General features: G+C 41.0%; 1 protein-coding gene across 1 annotated transcript in view; it reads right to left on the bottom strand.

Annotated features, from left to right (window-relative positions):
- Positions 1-22,497, bottom strand: part of gabbr2 (gamma-aminobutyric acid (GABA) B receptor, 2) — a 246,884-nt gene that overhangs the window by 159,366 nt on the left and 65,021 nt on the right. The window contains exon 2 of the mRNA XM_074686458.1: positions 16,670-16,807. Coding sequence (XP_074542559.1) covers positions 16,670-16,807 — 138 coding nt within the window. The remainder of the gene's footprint in view (positions 1-16,669; positions 16,808-22,497) is intronic.

The following is a 22,497-nucleotide window of genomic DNA, read 5'->3' on the forward strand; positions in this document are numbered from 1 at the left end:
TACTGATGTTTGATTTTACATTACTCTGTATTTTAAAAAGGATTTCATCATGTGTAACTGATGCACACCTGAGGCTAACAAAAGCTAAGATTTAGCTAGTACCAGAAGCCAAGCAGCAACCTCCGGTCTAGAAATATGAGACAATGCTGAAGTGCTACAATCTACTGTTTCTTGAGTGTCCACTTGAGGCTGGCTCTGGAAGTACCAGAAGTCCCATACACGCCAATCCCAAAAAAAAATAAAAAAATGTTTTCACAGCAGAAATAAACATATTTGCAGCCTGCTTCAGAAAACATCTCACATATGAATGGCTAATTTCACTATCAGCACACACTGTACAGGGAGTGATTTTTTTCTAATTCAGCAGTATAGAGGATATTAAGATTGAGACTCGAAGCCCACTTCACTTCCGATATGTCTGCAAAAGCCGATCTGCTTCAAAATCAGTTCCAGAAAACAGACAGGTGACATCAGGGAGACTTCGTCCATTAACCATACAGTCTGTGGCACAGGTGTCAAAGTCGTGCCATGGAGGACCGAGAGGCTGCAGGTTTTCTTTCCAACCAAAAACTCTAGCAGCTGATTTCACTGATAAGTTCCTGCTCTCTGTTTGAAGGTGAGGTAATCAGTGAAATCAGCTGGTGGAGTTTTTGGTTGGAACGAAAACAAACAGCCTCTCGGCCCTCCATGGCATGACTTTGACATCCCTGGTCTACGGCAAAAACACATCCAATACTGTATAAACTGAGGTCACTATTGTGCAGGCAGAAACGGAAAATCAGCTGTGTGTGTGCCCAACAGTCCAAATGTTTGTCATCCACATACACTTGGCTATATCGTTTGCTCTGACTCTTTTCATAATACACATTTTTTTTACCCTACCCAGAACCGAGCATGTATTCCTTACAGGTGATGTCACTGAAGCCCTTGTAAGCTTGATCAGCTAATTTTACTGCTCTGTGATCAGTGTCAGTCTGCTTACTGCAATGTCAGCTCGATATGTAACAACAACCCAAAATATAACAAAAATGAATAAATACATTTTAAAAACCTGAAATAAAAACCTAAAATGTAACAAGAGGCTGAGCCCAAAATGTAATAACTTTTTGGACAAAATCTAACAAGTTGTTACATTTTGGGTCATTTATTACACTTTTTATTACATTTCAGGCTCAGCATTTTTGTTGTATTATCGATAAGTTCCAAGATTTGGGGTTTCATTACATTTCTTTATGATCACATTTTGGGCAGTTGTTATAAATCAGACTCTAACATGCCACCAACAGTGTTCACATTTTAGGGTTTTCTCAAAATGAAACAACCAAGGTTCTTGGTTTATTAGATAAAATGTGACTATAGGAGTATTGAATTAAAAAAAAAACTCATTATCAGCAAATGTACAGGAAAGATATCTGTAGAATATACAGGATTTTTGTTTTTGATTGTGTGGATGAGGTGCATGGTAACAGTAAGTGTTTGACCCCCCCAGGGGTTGAGTTGGTTTAGCTCTTTGTTGGGAAACCGGTCAGGGAACTAAAAGTAAGGCTTTCAGCCGCTGCTACCATGCCACTCAGCTAATCTTAACAAAGCTTGACCCTAACAGGATTGTTGGTTGAAGTGCACGCGATCTGTAGAGAAATTTCAGGTTGTTTCTTTGCCCTCACAAAGCTTTACATACTGTCTTTATTGGTGACACTGTCTGCAGCGGGTGGGGGGTGGGGGTTGCCCAGCTCCCATGCCACCCGGTTTCTAAACAAGGCAGGTGAGAGGATTGGAGTTTCTTGTGGGTAACAGTTTACAAATACAACGTGACTCTACGAGCAGGAATAAAAAAAAATGGAAATTACAAACTTTCCTCTCAAAGGGAACATTTATTCAGTCTTTTTCATAATCCTAGGGGGGTGAGGGTTAACAAATGACTGAGACAGTTAAAAATGTCTAAGTACAGACCACATAACAGGACTGACTCATACCAAAAACACTGTCATTTCACAATGAAAGCACCAAACAAAGCATCACCAGTCTCATCCATTCTGAAGCACTGCTTTGTGATTTTGACACGCACCTCTTTTTTTTGCATTACAATGCGTTCCTGGAAATTTTATTTCATTGCTGCAAAGAGTCGTCCATTGTCCAACAGCAATAGTGAGTGGCTGTTTGAGTGAACAGTCCCCTGTATAGACTGTCATGGGATGTAAAGATGTTCTAGATGAGCAGATTAACCCATCAGAGACCATTCTATCCAGCAGCATGTTTGTAGGGGCTCTAAAAATGTTGTTCCATTTCACACTCGGTGAGGGCGTGTTTAGAGCAGCTGTTGTGTCGCAAATACATTTAAAATATTCTCTCTGTGTGAAAACAACCCACACTCCAGCAAATGTGTTCAGCAACAGATTTAAAGCACACTGTACACACACAGCAACTATATAACTGAATTTAGACATGAGCGTCAGAGAGAAACAGTCTGTTTTACATGATAATGATGTACAGGAAGCTTAGGAAGAGCCATAAAAAGCCTTCAAAAGCCAGCGTTTCAAAATGTCTGTTTTCCATAACACAAAGAAACTGCTCTGTCATTTTGAGCTTCACATTATGATACAAGTTTGAATCTGAATGTGATGCTGAGGCTACAGAAAGGAAATCAGTCTTTTGATAAATGTCATATTTTAAACATTTCACCTCAAAGCAGCGAGCACGTTATGACTATTCATGAGAGCAGCTCCCGACATGTTGTTTCTGTACTCTGCAACACTTCAAGGCCACATCCCTGCCAGCGTAATGAGAAAACGGGACGTCCTCGTGCCAAACGCCTCGCCATGTCTTTACCAATTATAGAAATTTCTACTTTGTGTGCCCCAGGGTTTCTGAGACCCTTTGAAAAGGGAAAAGCCCTTTTGTTACAGGAGAGGTTGTGGAGAAGAAAGAGGGTTAGAAAAGCATGAGATTTGACACAGTGAAAGAAGTACTCAGGAAGTGGCAGCCTACAACAGGCTGCATGCACAACTCTGCTGCTGCATCTGTGCATGTGTGAGCACGTTCACTTCACCCATCTGAACGATTGTTTGTCTGCGTGAGTCAGGGCCTGAGTGGCACAGCTGTTCAAAGAGGACACCAACTGGCAGTGAGATTTGTGTTTTTGAGGAGGGTGAAGCTGTTTGCCTACTGTTAGCCGACACTGACAAGAAAAATAACTCTTGGAAATCAACCCACGAGTCAAAAGGCAGAAGAAGTTATGGAAAGGAGTGAGGACTCAAATCATTTACCTTATAAGTGGCAGCAACAAAAAGCTATTTCACCAACCTCAGTGTTTTGTTTTGAGAAAATTGCATTTGTCAACCATGATTACATGCATGAGGTTTATGAGAAAGGCTGTCAGCGAGTTGAAGAGAAACACCTTTTTCCCCTGCAAAATTGCAGATATTAAATACCCACAACTCTGATTAATCCAATGTATCATTTACTTTGGAAGCAGAATACATTTTGAATTTAATTTAACACGTCTAAGTGGGTATGAAACCACTCCTAGTCAGTTACAGTTACTGCCATATTTTTAAACCAAAGACTAATAAAAAGCCAAATCTTCGTTCTGTTGTGATGAGGAGAAGATAATGACTTTGCCCAAAACTACAGACATGATCACATCTCCTCACTTATCAAACTGGATTCCATTTGCAGCCTCAGAGTAAAAAAGAGGTATTGAATGACTGCACCAGCAGAGAGTGAAAACAGCACCGAGCTTGGAGGCTTAAAGCTTCCTCAATTTGATGTTTTGATAAAGAGGGAGAGAATTGCATAGGAGGAGGGAGAAAGAGGCGAGGGATGCAAAAGAAAGAGGAAGCTCATCACAAAGTCTGTAAAAGACACGATGGATACGCTGGAAGCGCTCAGCACACCAAGTTAAGAGTAGAGATAGACGGATATGTTTTCTTGAAGAGCTGATACCGATATTTGGAGCCGATACTCATATGAAGTAAAGGTGAAAATATTGGCATCAAAATTTGTAATAATACGACTCCAAAACTTAACTTTGATTAAATCCTTTTAAGCATATAGTTCCCAGTAGGGCTGGGACGATATGTTATTTTCTCGATTCCATTACAGGTTTTTGGATACCAATTCGAATTGAATTGCAATTCTTCAATATTTATGATTTTAGCAATTTTTAGTTTGCTTTTTTATCACCACACCATGTGAAAAAGTTAAATGATGATGATAATGTCTGCAGACTATATCAGGAGCCATATTTTCTTATTAAGTGCACATCATGTGATTCAGAGAGAAACATTTCAACCTCTGCTGGAGATAAGTGGTAACTTTTTTCCAATCCAGTTTATAAACAAAGACTGAAATGAAGAACTTGAATTTGAAAAGAAAAAGTTTTTTTGACAAAGAATCACGATTTTGATATTGCCAAAAAAAATCCTAATATTTACATTTTCGATTATTCTCCTACCCCTAGTTCCAAGGCTCAGCAGCATGTTTATTAAGTTCAACAAAAACTTTAAAAGAAACTGGGACTGGATGTTTATCTGAATTCCGGGAGAGTCCGATGCCAAAACTTGCCTACGTAAAACAGCTGCTCTCCAGAGCTTCTCCACTCTGCAAAACCTTTTCTCATCTCCACAGTGTGTGACGCACTGTTCATGTACAGCTTTCACGGCTGATTGGCTGTAACCTGAGGCATGGCTCTGTGTTTAACCAATCAGATGGTACTATGGGTGGGACAATTCTGGGGACAGAGTAGTGACCACTGACATATAGACCCAGCAGCTTCAGAGCCAAAGTCACACAGTTTTAAATTGATTTCTTAATGGCTGTCAGATTAAAAAAAAGGCTGATGCCAATATGCCTAAGAACACCGAATATCGGCCTGGCAGATAATCGGCTCGGTTGATAATCAGTCTATCCCTAGTAAAGAGATCGTAGTTTGGATTCTTATGTTAGAACAGGATCAAGACATAATGTATCCATTGTTCATAAAACATATCAAAGTGTTAATTGAACCCTGTGTTTTGTGCATATAAGGTTTGACTAATCCCACACAGCAACCCAGTGTACATTCATGTTCGATCATTTCGTGTAAATCATGCAGCAGGGCAGGATAAGAGAGGAAAGACAAGGAGAGAAAGTTCTCCTAATGATTTCAAGTCTCTCTCTCTTTCCACTTCCTCTCTTATCCACTAAGTTTGCCCTCATCTTCTCTGTCTCTTCCTCTGCCTCCCTCTGAAGAGGAGTTGATGTTTCAGATATTAGTGAGCTGTGTCAGACAGTTAAACTGCCCTTATCGATCCTCTAAGCTTCACTCTTTCCAAGCAGCCGTTATGGTTTTAATGGCTTGTAATGGAGCCGGGCCTCTTTGATGTCCAATTGCTCCGTGAGTCTGCCCTTGTTTTTGATATCGTTTCAAAGGATCCTCCTAATGCCAGCCTCAGAGAGGCCTGTTTCCGACATGAATTTTCAGGTCGATGAGGTACCCGGCTCTGTGATTTCACAATGTCCCTGTATTGGAGAGAATCAGAGAAGATGAAGGTGAGTTGGGAGCGAGCAGTGTTTGGGGATTTCGTGAAAGCCTACGTGCAACTTGGTGGTATGCAGTAGATTAGAATAAACTTATTTAGACATTACTTAAACTGATTTTCTTTTTGAACTTCTTCTAACGTTTAAATACTCACTATCAAGCATGTAACTGTACTAACAGCCAGCTCCTTATTTACACTGGTGATGTGAAATGAGTTTTAACCCCTTATATCCCAAACCAAAGTTCTGACCCCCTCAATCATTCAGTGGTACCTGCTGTGATAGATGACAATGGACAGTAAAAACACAAACTGTGTTTTTAAAAAAACATCCTTCTGATCACCATTTCACATCAAATGGGTTATCAGCATCAAAACACCAATATTGGTTGAACCCAAAAGTCAATGCCTTTTTCCTGCTCTGTTCTACTTTTTCTCCACCCTAACTCCTTATATATTTGTCTTTGCTGTGGCCTTACACTGTATCTCCTGTAATAACAGTAGAACTTTCTTCTTCTTCAAAAAAAAAAAACAGCTGTCCAGTTTCCTGACAAAAAATCCTTAGTTATGGTAATGGCTCATGGACACCAAATCATATATACATGTGTCATAAAGGTCTGGTTAGCTTTGGCCAGATCTAACTGCCAGTTTGACTAAGGAGAAATGAGATCACATTTATCAATTACTGTTGAATCAAATAAAATCCCTGATTTCCCTGTTTAAAGCTTCATTTTCTGTGATATCCAGCTCTAGCTAGCTCTGCGGAACACTGTAGTCTCTGAGACCAGAATAAAGGACATGAAAGCCTAGAAAGCCTAAAGGGAAAGAGAAAAGAACTAGGATTTGGGTTCTCAAAAGATCTTACAGTCTTCCTAAGACGGGCATCTGTGATAAAGTCCCAGTGCCAAACATCAAACCTAGAGCCTGAACTATTTATGCATCTGGTTTGTTTACTGTTGCCTGTGGCTGGCAGGTCCTGCACCATCATTAGTGCTGTCAGTATGACACACTGACTTTTTCATTCAGTTCGGTCTGCTTCAAAAAAACAACAAGGGGAATGATAGTACTCGAATCCAGTGCAACTATTCAGCATGTGTTCATCTTGTATTCCTTTTGAATGAGCCTCATAGACCTTGGTGTCAAAAGAGATGTGTCAGTGGTAAAAACAGAGAGCAAGAAACAGTTTCCATTTGTTTCCACTTCCCCGGGAAGAACAGAAACAAAAAGCTGCTCTGTCAAAGCTCCTGTTCTTATTGAATGCCGATGAACCGCTGTGTTTATTCAATATGTGTCACACACAGTTGAAGCCGTAGCAGCTTGTATCTAACAAATGTTGCTAATAAGCTAATTACTGTGTTTCCTGTTAAATGGTGTGCATTCAGAGCCGAGTATAGGTACACGAGCCTGCGTTAGCTCAGCTTAACTATACTGGTGCGCTCTACAAGTGGAGGCAGCATTCAAGATCAAAACTGTTTGAGCATGGCATGTAATTAATATTTTCCTCTGTCTCTTTCTGCCTCGTTCTTTGCCTTGAGCGATAAAATACAGAGAAGTTGTGAAAGGCTCAATGAGAAAACAGTTTTCCTTTTTTTTCACTTAGGCGCAGCAGCTCGTTTGTCCCAGAATTAGCTCTGGTTTAAATGTCAACATCCGCCTTGTTTCACTTCATCAGCAAGTCTGTTCCAGAAATATAGAATGTAATTTACAACCCATAAAAATGATGGTGAATAGTCCTCCCACTCTCGCTCTTCAAATGGTACCTCCACTAACTACAATACCACGAGAGAATCAAGTGTCTGGCTGTTATCAAAGCAACAGTGACATCAAGTGCCTCCTCAGCCAGTTTGTGGAATATTATCAACCAGAGATGAGTGAGTTTAGGTAACCTGTTTTCCTCAGGTCTTGACTTTCAGCTTTGAGACAGTGACCAGGCCTGGCTGCTTTATCATGCTCCCTATTCCCAGTCCTGAGTTACACACTGTCAGAAATAGACAAGTGACAGGAACAAGGGTCAGAAAATAATCCACTGGAATGCACCTTCTATGAAGTCCTCATTTAAAAACATGCAAATGAGCGAGAGGTGGTTCATACAACCTTCAAGCTATCTACAAAGCCACAGACATGCAGCAGAAACAGCTAAACCCAAACTCTACCCATAAAGGTAGCATATGATGATCTATTGTGATGCTCACTCCAGCCTCGCCCTTGCACTCTGAGATTTCAGCCTAAACTTTGAAAGTTGTAAAATATTGATATGGCACACAAGAGAATTTTGACGTTAGTGAGGCAGAATACTGCAGCGCAAGGCATCACATGTTTTATTGAAGCATCCAGTGTAGCACTCAGGGGGAGCAGGGAGAAAAGAAAAACGGGGGGAAAAGGAGACCCTAAAGAGTAGGAGGAGGCTTTAGAGAGAGACAGAGAGCTGTTTTGGAAGGAGGGGGGATCCAGCTTCGCTGTCCTCAAATTGCCTGCTTTAATGAAGCCTGGTGATCGATGCAGCAAGTGCAGAGGTAAATGGTCTTCACATGCAGGTAAATATCAGATGGCAGAACAGGTCTTAAGAACACTTCTCTCTTAAATACTTTTCTTTTAAAGATTTTGTTTTAAAAAATTCAGGATTCAAGTTAAGTTCTGCAGGATTTTTCTGAAAATTTTTTTTTTCAACCTTTACAGAAACACTCCTGCTCAATGGCCCTCTATGGGACTCTATGCATGTGTGTCAGTGTCAGTGTCTGCCTCAACCCCTTCCTCTGCCTGTATGTTGGTGTTTCAGTTGCATGGGGTTTCTGGGCAGAGAGTACGCATGGTTACCTTTTGCACTTGGAGAGCAGCTCGGAAAGGAGGATACACGTTGGCTTTCTACTGAGCAGGTACGTGTCAAATACCTGTGATTAGCTTGTGCTAACATGTGAAGTCAGGTGCACGGCTCTTGAGCCTCTCCCACAAAGAAATGAAATGCTACAGGTGGTTGCTGGCTGGTAAGTGTGGCAGTAGGTGTGTGCTGCCACTGGCACTGATCCAAGGAGGAGGAGTCCATTTTAAATGTTGTGTTTACTAACAAGTAGGGCTGTCACTTTAACGCATCAATTAGATTGATTAATTACACCGCAAATTAATGGGTTGTAAAAGTTAATGCAAGATTAACTCATTGGCTGCAAGCCATTTTCAGAGCATCTTGAACAATCTTTCAAGACCCAAATAATATTGTTTTATATGACTATGTAAACACCAAAGCTACCTCAGAAGAGCAGACTCTCTTCTTTCATGCCTCTCATCTTGTTCTTGATCAAAAAAAAGAGAAAACATACTTTTTTCCATCCTTTAGTCCTCTCCGTGATCTCTGTTATCTTTTCTTGCGATTGCGCCGCTCTTTCTCCCCGAACTACCAGGAAATATCCTCAGTTTGAGCATAAGCTGCCTGAACTTTTGTGACTTGCAGCCTCTGTCATCTCACATCTTCTCCTCATATCCATGCTGATCTCTCATCCTCAGAGTGCACCGCTCTCACCCACAGTAGATCACCAGCATGGTTTTGGTTGACAAGCTCTGCCAGACCCCACTGAAAAACATAATTTACTTCTATAGAAGCAATAAACGGTTACAATCCAATCGATGTCTATCTGCCCTGTCTAAATGTCTAGATGCCCTGATTTAGGTTTTATTCAATCACCAAAAAAATGTGGATATAAAAATTGTCTCTTCGTCTATTCATTTGATTAGTTATGCGCAACAATTTTGTAATGTCCTATAATTCAAACTCTTCATTTGGGGACTTTGAGCAGATATGAGATTAAAATGTGATTAATTAGATTAATCAATTACAAATCCTTTAATTAATTAGATTATTTTTTTCAATCACCTGGAAGCACTACCAACAACTAACAAAAATTCCCGCAGACAGTACCATTAACATGGAGGACTCATGGAGGACTAAAAACCACATTAGATAAACTTGCGGAGGAACAGGACTTTCTCTTTGAATTCTCAGCACCTCATCAGAAAACTCATACACTTCTTCTTTTAGGAACTGACAATAAATGTGGCCTATCTTATTCTAAAAGATGTCAAAGTCACTGACTTGACACCAGAAGCCCTCTCACATCGGAACGTGATCTTTTGCGACCTTTTCTTTTTTTAATTTTCAAGAACAACACTTTCCCCCTTCTTTTACATGAGCCAAATGATCTGGAAGCATAATTTTTCATTACACACCCAACGTGGCTGCAAATGAACAGTGCCACCACTGATATGTCTAATTGGTAAGCGAGAATTGGGCCAGCAACTGGCACAAGGGTAGGTTTGGACTACTTCCTGGCACCCAATGAGCCATTTACAGAAAATATACTCCTCTGCCGTGCGGAGAAGGAAAGGACTTCTCGTAAATTGGGAATAAAAGGGTGGAGAGAGTGCAGCGTGCTGACTGGTTCACAGTTACCTGTGCCAGCGAGTGTTTAAATAGCTCGCCAAGTACTTTCTAGAATTATATGCTATCATGGTGAGGAGAACACATGATTAATCATACAGCAATATGGCTGCCAAGAGGCTGACTTCAGCATCCATTGTCTTGTGGAAATAAAAAAATACAGCAATCAGAGGCGTTTGTGGCTGATGGCAGCTTGCAAACACAGCTGCGTCTTGCTCTGCTACTTTGGATTTCACTTTTCATGCTCTAGCAGGCTATGTGTGTGACTGCCTGTCCATTCCTCCGTCATTCCCTCAATCCGCTCCTCCACCATCTGTCCATCAGCCCTGGAAACGTTCTTATCCACCATTTTAATTTGCTCTGCCGGTCATTTTAGCACATGTACAGTACTGACTTATAAAATGTGACTCGACAAACGAGACATTTCTACAGCGACACCAGACATGAGATGGAAACAGAGAGTGTCACTCACAGGTCAATCCCTGCACAGAGCACATACAGAGATTAACAATATGCTGCTGGCAATCTGATCACTGTGACATGCCATCTGTGCACAAGGGAGATCACTATTGTTAGAGGGCTGTCTTATAGAGCCTGCTGGATCAGGCTTTGACTGTTTCATGAATCTTTATCCTTGCTATGAAATAAAAGTGACACTTGAAAATTATCCTATTTAATTACAGATGATGGTGTTGGGCAAAGCACTCTTTGCTATTTTATAATACTCATGCTAGATACTTATGAAAATTTTTTCTTAAAAAAAAAAAAAAAAAAGATTATCATTTCTTTGGAAGACCTGCTAAAATGTGTTTTTTTTGGCACCTAACAAGTTTTGAAACATTAAAATTGGATTAAGTGCAACTCCTTGGAGGGGACTTGGTTTTTTGATTGTCTTTCAGTTTTTTGTTAAGATTATTGGTGCATTGATCGATTTTGATGTAAACATAAGCCCCATTTCCACCAAGTGGTTTAGTTTGGTTCATCTCAGTACCATAGACTAAAAAAAATGGACATCCGCTTGCTCGGCTCAAATTGAGGTCTCCACAAAAACTGCTGGCTGCCACCAGGGAGAGCAAAAACTGCCGGCTTTTCAGCCATTTCAGATGGGCTGTGGTCAAACTTTAAAAAATTAATACTCCTTTTAGAAATTTTTCTCACATCCGATTGTTGTGCTGATTTGAAGATATCATTTGGCTGCCTTGTATTCAAGTCCTCTTTTTTTCTGAAAAGTTTCATTTTCATTAGTTATACCAGGTTAAAAACAAGGCTTTACGTAACGTTTAACAATGATTGACAGCTGCCGTTCTCGTGTATTTTTTCGGGGATTGTAAAATATGTCAGGTGGTAGAGTCAAGAATTGATTAGACTCTTGAAAGAAAAAAATAAATATTATTTTTGTTGCCCAGCTCCTCTCAGATTCTCCCAGAATCCCCCATTGTCTCTACTGCGCAGACTCTGGCTGCACAACTGCTACAATGGCTGCGCCTGTGACAGGGGTTTTTTGGCTTCAAAACTGTACAATGATAAATGGCGGAGCCACACTGTCCACTCTATATACAGTCTATGCTCGGCATACGGCACACATTTTATAGCATATCCATTGACTAATCCCAGAACAGATCCCCGAAAAACCGACCTACTTTTAGAGACCCTTCCATTGGGGTGCCAGACTGAAACAGTATGATCTGCAGTCCACTCATTGGTCGAAAGAATGGTCACTTACCATGCAACAGCGGCTGCTGCATTTCTCCTCAAAGAGCAACAAAGATCTGTGTCACGATGCTATGGCATCATGCTAGTCCATAACTGACACAGCTATCGGCATCCAGCCTTTCAGGAGGCAAGTTGGCTGTGGGATCACAAACAGGATCAGGCTTTTCCAATCCAACCTGTACCAAACTGTACTGATCTAAACCGGACTGCTTGGTGGAAATGTGGCTAAAATGTGGATGAATTAACTCAAAATGCAGCAAGCCACTTATAAGGCTTCATTCTGTTTCCCTCATTCCCCTTGAGTCTGACCCTCTTTGAAACTGCAGCTTAGACAAGTAAACAAAGCTAACAGAGGAAGTTGATCATGAGGCTTCTTTAAAACTTGTAAAGGCGCTTTAATCCAGACCTTTGTTAGTGCAGCTTCCTCTCTCTGTTTTTAATGAATGTTACTATCGTTTGCGTCATTAAATGTGTTTTGTGTGTACAGAAATAAAATGAGGGGCTGGCTTTGCAAGTTTGATCTTATCTGGCAGGTTTTTCTAAAGTGTAAGTGCCCTAACAAGAAAAAAACTAGAAGTAAAGATCCTCAGACAAAGAGGCCAGCTCATGTTGTGCTTTGACTATGATTTAAATCTTAAAAATCTAAAACTTTAAATTCTGCTGTAGTTAGGTGAATTAAGGATATCTTTCCAGTTCAGTTCTACTATCATACTGGGACTACTACATGCATTTCATGTGGGCATACAGCTGTGGGAGTTGATCTATTTCAGACAAAACTGATTTTATCAGGCAACAAAACTAAACTAAATCTATTCTAAAGGTTATTCAATGCTGTTTTTTCAGTAGTGTCAGTTTTTTCAGCTTTTTTCCTTCGTCCTGTGGATTGTATCTGCACACTCTTAGTTCTGAAGCGCACATGATGAGCTCACTGAGCCTGGCCCAGGACATCACCATGAAAAATTCTCTTTCTCATTCCACACCCGCTCAAGTCTCCCAGCACAGTGCCAGTAAAAGGGGGAAAAGAAAAAGAAAAGAAGAGTTCACATTTAAAAAAAAACAGTTTCTTGCTGATGCAGCATGTTTCATGTTTTTGAAAAGCCTTTTCTGCTCACCTCTCAGTCTTTGTGCTCATCATTTCCTGTCATCATTACCCCATTATCTTGAGGACTGCTAGTGCCAAAGTGGAAACTTGTCTTTCTTTAAAATAAAATAAAACACTTGAACACCCACAGCATTAAAAGCACTTTGATACTAATACATACAGGGTGTCGACACACCTAAGACATAAACAATCCCGTTCAGTGGAAGCATATGAAAGTCAATGGGCTCAGAGATGGAGCAAAGAGTCCCACAGGCTGCCTGACTGAACAACACGGTGCCATCTTACTGCGCGTTTGTGCTCCATAGAACACCTGAAGGCTATTTGGTGTGTTGTTTACATCCACTGACGTGTCTTTCTGCAGATTTCCAGAGCACATTATGACTGCTTGGTGAGTCATACTCTGCTGAGGATGCAGCTCGGGTCTGCAAAGACATCTTGGATCTCAGAGCATAGTAACATAAGCTTGTGGTATAAACGTATAGGGCACCAGAAGTATAACAACTCACATGCAGGAATTAACACTAATGTGTACTTGTTTGTGGACAAACTGATGGGAAATCTTTGCCAAAAAAGTATGTGGATTTATCAGACATATTAATTAATAACAGGAACATAGCACCTTGTTTTTACAGTGTAGGATCCACTAAGCTGATCTGCTAAGACAGTGTGTGCAATTAATCACAGGTGTCTATTTGAATGAGGATTTAGCGTGTGCTACCTGCTGTCACCATGGAGATTGGGCAAGCAAAGTGGCTGTAAAGAAAAAATGACATTTAAAGTCAGGGCTGCACGGTGACGCAACGGGTAGCGCTGCAGCCTCACAGGAAGAAGGTCACCGGTTCGTGAGCTCACCAGGTTAACTGAGCGCTCTTAATTGTCCCTAGGTGTGAGTGTGTGCATGAATAGTTGTCTGTCTATGTTTCAGCCCTGCAATTGACTGGCGACCAGTCCAGGGTGTACCCCGCCTCTTGCCCAATGACAGCTGGGAGAGGCTCCAGCCACTTGCGACCCTGAACAGGATAGGCGGTTGAGGACATTTGGACATTTGAAGTCATGGAGTTGGAGAAATCGGATGGGTTACAAGCTACTTGAACAGGAGGTGAGAGCTGTGTCCAATGTGGTGTGCGCCCACCGCCGTGACACTCGGGCCATTGTTGTGTACAGGAAGCAGCTGGTCAGACCGTCAATGCCCTGGCAATGGGCGTGAGTTCATTCCGTGGCAATGGTCCTTCAACTGAGCAGCCAGCGAATGAAGAGGGAGGTGAAAGCGCAGGAGATGAACGTTCATTTTGCACAGGTGGAGACAAGCGCAGCTTGCAAAAATACAAAGTCCCAGTTAAAAAAATCAAAGCTCAAAAATGGCATTGTTGGATGGACAATATGTCTCTCCACTGTTTTTATTTCTGACAGTCCAAGTATGTTGATACGCGCACAGAAGATTCTCTCTCCCTCATCTGTCATCACACCTCTACGTCCTTCTGGCCACGATGACCGCAGCATTTGTGCATAAAGCTGTGTCATTTTGCACCTGCCTTTCTAATGTACTAAACATGGAAGCAAAAACAGCGCCCGCAAACAGTTTCAGGTTTGATGAATCAATTATTGCATTTGCATCTCCTCTGATGATCTGCATATTCATGAAGGCAAACATGCTAAAAAGATTACACATACTATTTTGCTCATTTGCCAGACGCAATCCTTGGTGCACCTGATTAGTAAATCAGCTTTGCACGCACTACACAAGTTTTCACATGTTTTTATACACGCAAACCTTAAGTAGATCAGGTCCAAAGTGTTTATTCCACGAGCATCTTATTCAAAATTTGAGTTTCTGTCGCCTTTACTCTCAAACACACCTCTGTGTCATGGTCTTTCTACACAAGAGTGTTTGAGATCACACCGTCAGAGGTTTGTAAGTGATAGTTTTTTTTTATATTACCACAAAAAAAGCCTTGTTGGGGAACACATTTCACCGCTCAGACAGTCCTGCAGAGCACAAGATTGCAACGGCACTTCTTGCAGGTAATCACTCCCAAACAAGCCAATAAACAGAAGAGAACCCACGTTCCCACACACACACACACACACACACACACACACACACACACACACACACACACACACACACAGACACACACGTCGAAATATTTAAGAGCACTCTGAATTAAACTCAGGCTGAAACTCTTTTTGTGAATCGAGATCATTACAACCCAAGGGAAGTGAACACAGAAACAAAAAATTAGACGTCCTTTCATCTCCTCATCCTGCCCGGCTTTTCAATCTTGAGTGACCCTGACAAGACGACGAGCGAAAAAAGGAACATGAAAAGCAGCAGATTCACAGTAATTGCAAGCAGAGGAAATATGCCACGTAATGTGACATTTAGTTCAAAATGCAACCCTCTCAAATTTTCCCTATCTCCTCTAAGCATGAGCTTCCCTTCTTTCTTATCAGCGCCTGATAACCTTTGTAGAGTTCGCAGCAAATGGAATGTATTCTTTGGCTGAGGCGTTTCCCCTCTTTGGTACAGAAGCCAGTACATCATTAAAGAAAGTGTGCAATAACTGGAAGGGTCAAAAGTTTACCAGATGCAGGAATGAGTGGTTATAGTGCCTACAGCAGAAAACCATAAAGCTTTAATAAGTTAATAGCAGCAAATGTCACTGCCATGCTTAATTGAATTGTAAAATCAATTTTTTGAAATCCTGCAAGATCATTTACATTCAGGAGACTGAGTGTTAACATGTCACACCAAAAACATAAAAAAACAAATATACCTGACACATTCATAGGGAGGAAAGCTTCAGTCTGTTTCATTTTTGTTTAAATTGGGGAAGAATTCTGCATATTAGCCGTGTCAGTCAGAAACTCATCCCAGCAAGGCTAATAAAGGTTTAATACATGGGTTTGAAGCCCTTTAAATTCCTCGTTATATCTTCACAGGACAGGGAAAAAACAATAATGGGAAACATTACAAGGATGATTATATAAACCTGTAGACACTGAGAAGCCTCAAACCATATTTAAGTAAAGTGAAGTTAGGATGTAATCAGTATCCAATGACACTAGCTGCGTTTCCATTACACCTAGAATTGAACAAAACCTGAGTATCGCAATAAAAAATGGTAAAGCACCAAAAATGAAAAGCCTCTCAAATGTGGATTAAATCTCAGGTGTTTTGATATTGAAGTTTATCGCAAAAGTGCGATGGAAACACCTTTTTTGCAACAAGAAAAAAAAGGCACCAGACATGAATAAGGAATGCACCTTCCTCACTTCCTCGGCTACCATCTTCTCCCAGAAGTCCCTTGTATGAAGCCACTGCCACACATACGGACTCTGACGTTCATATTGTAACATCTCTGCTGTTAGTTCTGTGTTCAGTGCAGATGTTTGGTGTTTTAACTGTCAGTGAAGGCATCAGGAAAGCTGTGAGCAGGTCAGAGTGCGGCAGGAAGGGGGCGGAGGTGTGTGTGTGTGAGTGAGAGAGTAGACGAGCTGGAGATGACGATTTTCGTTCAGTGTTTTGTTGGTGCCTGTCTTGAGTTGGCGTGGTCACAGCCGATATAAAACACGAATCGGAATTGTTGTTATTGCAGAGTCCAGACTGACAATACAATATTTTACCGACCTCGCCTTTGTCTGTTTGCCTTCCTCCATCAAAATGACAGTTCAGCTCTTAAAATATTTGGGATATCCATAGTCACCGCCTGTTAAAGTCCTCCCTCCTTTTTCTGCATTCTGCAAATTAAACCTTAAAGGATGAGATTTGAGATGAGCTTTCACACAAGTTGTGTGTGTGTTGTCTAGTGGTAATGGAAGCATTGGCAAGACGCAATTGTACTTTATCAAAATGTCAGAAGTATTGTTTTTATACACACATGCACACACACATTTCACTGCAAACCCTACCTGCACCAGGTTCCAGCCCTCCAACGACTCAGCGATGATGGAGGTCACAGATGGGCAGACCCCACCGAAGATCATCAGGTGTTTAGGGCCGTAGCATATGGCATCGAAGAAGGCCCTCAGCCCCTTGGCGTTGTCACACTGCAGACAGAAAGGAGGAGGGAGAGGTGGAGAAGGAGGAGCACAGACAGAGAGACAAAAGAAAGAAAAAAGAGGAAGGACGTTAGTTTAGGATTCAGAAGATTTCAGCCAAGCGGGAACAGAAGGCCTGAAGTAACAGCCCCTCCTTCTTTACTTTACTCTGTAGTTGACATTCAGATTTTTGCTCCTTTGTGATAGATTTGAAAACTAAAGATATTTGTTGATTATTCACTACTTGATTTTGAAGAGTTGTACAAAATGTTTAAAAATTAAGATAAAAATCCATAGGCAAGTGAAAGCCTTTGCACTCCGATCTGTCCTTTCTTCTTTACTAGGATTTATTCAAGATAAAAAGTTTTAAAAAAATAATACTTAAATAACATCACAGTTATTTCTCTCTTCATATAGTCCAGCACATGTTTGCATGCTCTAATTGAATCTTTGTGTTTTTGGAACCACCATGTATAACAATGTATTTCACAGGCTGCAAGAGCAAGAGCAGGCCCCCACTCTGATCCAGTGCCGCAGCCATTTCATGTCACTATAGCAACTGAAGGAAAAAATGTGTAAAAAGGAGGGAGAGAGAAAGAAAGAGAGGAATGAGAGAGGAGAGGAAAACAGTGTAGCTTCTTATTGATTGTCACCAGAGCTGGCTAACTGGTTTCACTGTGATTTCCACAGTTTGTAATGATATTCCTATCCGCAGTAAACTCCTCCAGGCTCGGTCTCCTCTTTATTGTTGCTTAGTTCAAGATGTGATTGTGTGCAGAGAGATGAACTGACTGACTGACTGACTGACTGACTGACTGGCTGACTGACTGGCTGACTGAATGGCAGGTGGTGTGTGTATAGGCACCGTCTGAAAGAGTCCATCTCTTCTGAAGAGTTATTTGACCTTGTTAGCCATCAGGCGGCGACTGAATGAGATTTCCCACTGAAGAACAAGCTTCGCTGAGCCTGCACGGTGCAGATTGAAAAACTGAACATGGGGAGAGAATTCTAGCCAAACATGCCAGCAATGAAATGATAACTTTGTGTCCTCTTCTTGTATATATTTTTTTATATATAAACAGATAGATTTGTTCATGTTTTTGTGAGTTCCTCTCTAATTTTTCAGCACAGAACATCAACAGAAGGGGATAAATAGACTTCACCCTCCGCACAGAGAACAACGTATGCTGTATTGTCAGTCAGAAATAGACTAGATTGCAGATGAGCCTCAGGTGAAATTAGAGGGAGAAGATGTGATTAGACACAGTAGGGATTCCTTATCCTGGCCACACAGCTGAATAAAGCAGCAGGCTATTACAGAACATCTCCCATTTGCATACTCTCACCATTCATTTCTCTCCAGCTAGCCATAACAAGGTGGGCTGCTCGGACTGCCACTCTCGCTTGGTTACCACGCAACAGAGGAGAAATGTGGGCAACTCGACTTGTCAATGTGAGTACATTAGAGCCTGGTGGTACCAGAGGTTTAAGATGGTTTAATATGGAGATTGACAACGTGGCGTAGGCGGCAAAGAATGGTTGTGTTGATAACCCACTGCGGAGTGCAGAAAGCTGAAGTGAAACATTTAAGCAAAAAAAGGCACAATTCTTCAAACTACAGAGCTGTAAATAAATCTCTCTTTGTGGTGAATGATTTTTGATCCTTCAAATACTCTCCAACTTGGTTCCCAACTTCAAACTGATCAGTCTTTGTCTCTTTTTCGTCATCTGATGACTTTAGGTGCATCCCTCTCAAACTTAAAGCTGCACAGAAGCTAACTCTTTCTATTCTGACACTGTCTGTTCATCCCTCCTGCTTCATTCATCCTCTCCTACTTGTGCCTCACACACAAGCACACAGGCACACACACATGCACACAAGCTGTTGTGACTGCTCACAGAGCCTTGACTGTTGTGTTGTCATGCCAACAGTGTAACTATCCACACTTTGAGCCAAGATGAGGGAGAAGGCTGCAACAGGGACCGTGTTGAGGTGGTTATATTTAGCCTGCCATTAGGTAGCACGACCAGTAGGACATTAATCAATACTTATTCAGCTATGAAACTCAGTAAGCTCAACGCCGAGTAGATGAAGCGCAGAGAGGGGGATAGAAAGGGACACAAAGAGTGGAGAGAGTGGAAGTGATGGGGTGAGAAAGATTGCAAAACAAGCAGCTGAATAGGGAGAGAGAGAGTGAAGACATATTAGTCTGACATTAAGCACGGGCTAATAAAGCTGTGTCAGGCAGTGTTATAAACCTGCCCTCCATTATAACCCTACAATGGAACAATTAAAGACAGTGAGAGTGATACAGTGGCTCAGTGGCTGCTCAGTACTAAACTTCTCCATTTAGAGCAGAAAAACAGATTTCACATCAAATAGTTTTCTTTCCTTCTGTTGAAAATGAATAGATAAATAAATAAAATTAATGGCTAATTCTCCTTACATCTACTCAACAAAAGACTGAAATCTTATCAAGTGATTTTGTCTTATTTTCAGTAGAAAATGTGTGTTTAGACTTAATATGAGCCACATTCACCTGACTAGTCCAGATAAATGTCTTGTTTCAAGTTATTTAAGGACAAAAATGAGGTCTAAATTGGTTGTAACAAGTAAAAAAAAATCTGCCAATGAAACAAGAGAAAAGTTACTTGTATTAAGACATTATTCTAGTTTTAAGCAAATTTTCTGGGGAATTTTTCTTGTTCCACTGGCAGTACTTTTTACTTGTTAAAATCAATTCAGACCAAATTTTGTCTTTAAACAACTTGAAACAAGACATTTTTCTGGACTGACAAGTTAAATGTGGTTCATATCAAGTGTAATAAGACATTTTTTACTTAAAATAACACAAAAACACTTGATAAGTTTTCAGATTTTGTAGTGTATTCAACAGAACCTGCACTGTTATGAACATTCTAAAGTCTCCCAACATTTCCCTTTTGAGGTTTGGCTTTCAAATCTGAATTTCCTGCGAGCAATATCTCCCAAAACAAGCTATAAAGTGAGATAAATATGACACAGAGAAGTTTCTGAAGGAGAACTGGTACATGGAGAGAAGCATAGCAGCACTTAACGCTGGAGTCGAGCAGCAAGAAATACTACAGCACTTTATTTCTCTCCTCCCCAGTCTGAAATCTAATTCCTGGCATTTGGAGCAGATCGATGGGGTTAACGCCCGTAGTAATCTGTTTGACCGCCTTGGGAGGAAGCCAGGGAGAGTGTGTGCGTGCATGTCTGCATGTGTGTGTATGTGAGCAGAGGAGTTGTTAGGGTGTGGGCTGATGGTGGCAGAAGCAGGAAATGGACACACCAGGACTGTATATATAACCTTGTATAATGTTAAAGAGCTATAAACAGCAAGTTTACACAAGCTTCATTTACCACCTTTTCTTTACACAGGCACAGGAATCTGGCTTTGTGCAGCTGGCTTTTGGGATACCTGTCACCATATTCAGGCTGCATTACTCTTTTAAGTTCCCCACGATGTCTCCTCCTGCAGCTTGACATTTCATTGTAGTGAGTAAGCACAAAATACCTCCTCCATTTTAAAGTTTTACCGATAGGACAGCTGGCTAAGGAGGAATTTATTTCATACCCTTCCAAAACCATTGTCTCTGTTCCCTTTCTCCTACCCTGACCTTTACACAAAGCCACTGAGATTCATCCTTCCTGATTTATCATTACATGAATACATTAACTCAATGTTTTTGTGCCACCAATAAATCACACTTAATAAGGCTAAATGTTAAGAAACAGCGTCCATGTAATGTCACAGTGAAACTCATTATTTCTCCTGATAAAAAGAAATTATCTGCACCTCTTATAGTTTCATCACAAATCTGTAACGTTCAAGTGAACAGTGTATTTTTAAAACTAGGTGCATTTTGAAGTGATATAATGGTAGCTGCTTACTAAGAAACAAACTGACAATGCTGTCTTATACTGATGCAGGCCACTGACTTAAATCTGATTCTGAAAGATAAACCAGCATAATTTAAAAGGTTTTCAGCCTTTCACATTTGTACACAGTAATATACTGAAGGAAAAGGGATGCTCTGTAAATCAGGACCCATGACGATTCCTGTACATTCGTACATTGCTGCCACTTAAAGCAGAATTTGGTGTCTCTGAGAGCTGGTATGGAGCTGCTAACGCCCTGGTTGAGCAACATCTGTCTGTATTAACTGTGTCTATTGTTGCATTTGTACAGTGACCTTGACCTTTGCCCACAAATAAAATGTACTATTCCTGATCTCCAGCTGCCGCCTGTCTTCAGATGACACTGGGTTCCAGTTCGGTGGTTTATTTAGCTTTAGTCAAGCTCAAAGGCGCTACCTAGCTAACAAGCTAATGAGTAAACAACAGAAAATGCATGAAAATAAAGTCGATTTTCAGGCATTTACAGGTCTGATAATCTGGTTTTTCGTGTAGTTACAGGAACCTCTGCTGACCATGGAAACTTTTAACACATTCATCTTTGATTCCGACATCACATAATGCACCAGCTAGCCTAAATCACATTGATATGTTGAGAAGTTAGCCAAATGCATTAGGGGCACCACCTGCCTGTTGCAGCAGCTCTCTCTTTGCTGTTTTTGTATTTTTTTTTTCTCATATTTTTGTTCTCTCCATACTTGGAGCCTGTCATTACTTTTTACGACTCATTTGTTGGCTATTGACACCAAACTGGATGCATCTGCAGTGGTTCTTTTACTTTTCTATTATTTTCATTTTTTTGTTTCATTGGTAGTTTTTTGTTGTTGTTGTTGTTATTGGGTTGTTTTTTGTTGCTGTTGTTTTTCTTTTTTTGCTCTTATGTGTGTCCAGAAATCCTATGTGTGACTATTGCTACATTGTTTACATACCAATTTTAGCAGCCTGTAGCATGTCGATGCTAACAGAAGCTGGGGCTAGTGTTCTCTACAAGCTGAGGAGAGGGAGGCTCAGTTCAGCTCAGTCCTTAACCCTGTGGTCAGTCTCTAGTTGACACTTATTGTATTTTTCTATGTATTCTTAAATGTTTTGCACTTACTTGTATTGCTGCTGTGACTCTGAATTTCCCTTCAGGAAATAATAAAATACTCTCCATTCCATTCTATTCTATTCTATTCTATTCTTTAGGGCTAACATCCTTGAAGGTGACTTAGCTGTTTGAGATAGTGGTGGTCTTTACACTTAATCGACTCATGGTAACACACAGTCTTTATGAAGGCAGCCATAGTGATTACTTTCTTGGGCAAGTGAACCTAAACTACTTGCACACAAGCCACAGAAGAGTTTTTTAAATCTGTTCTTTCACCTGTAGAGAATTGTTAGTGTTGAACCCAACCTTGCTGTTCTAACTTGAACTATATATGTATCAGCCCTGCAAAGATCACTAGAGTGTGTGTGTCTACACTGCATGTGTTTGTGTGTACCATTGTGTGCACACGTGTGTGTGACACTGTGACAAGAACAAGAGCTGATCAGAAAGCCAGGCTGGAGCTAACCATGATGAAATGCCTTGTTAGCGCTGCAAACAGAGGCAGCTGCACCTGTCCCTCATCTAATGGCAAATTACTGCACCCAAATCAGCAACCTGAGGCTCAGTCCTGCACACACACATCCACGCGTGAGTATGTGGGTGAGAGCAAGGGAGGAGGCGAAAACAACAGAGAGAGAGGAGGAGGGGGGGGGGTCTGATCTGATGTCAGAA

This window comes from Halichoeres trimaculatus, unplaced genomic scaffold, assembly GCF_033239565.1.
Source record: "Halichoeres trimaculatus isolate MK-OKI-2021-1 unplaced genomic scaffold, fHalTri1.1 fHalTri1_scaffold_14, whole genome shotgun sequence".
Classification (NCBI taxonomy): domain Eukaryota; kingdom Metazoa; phylum Chordata; class Actinopteri; order Labriformes; family Labridae; genus Halichoeres; species Halichoeres trimaculatus.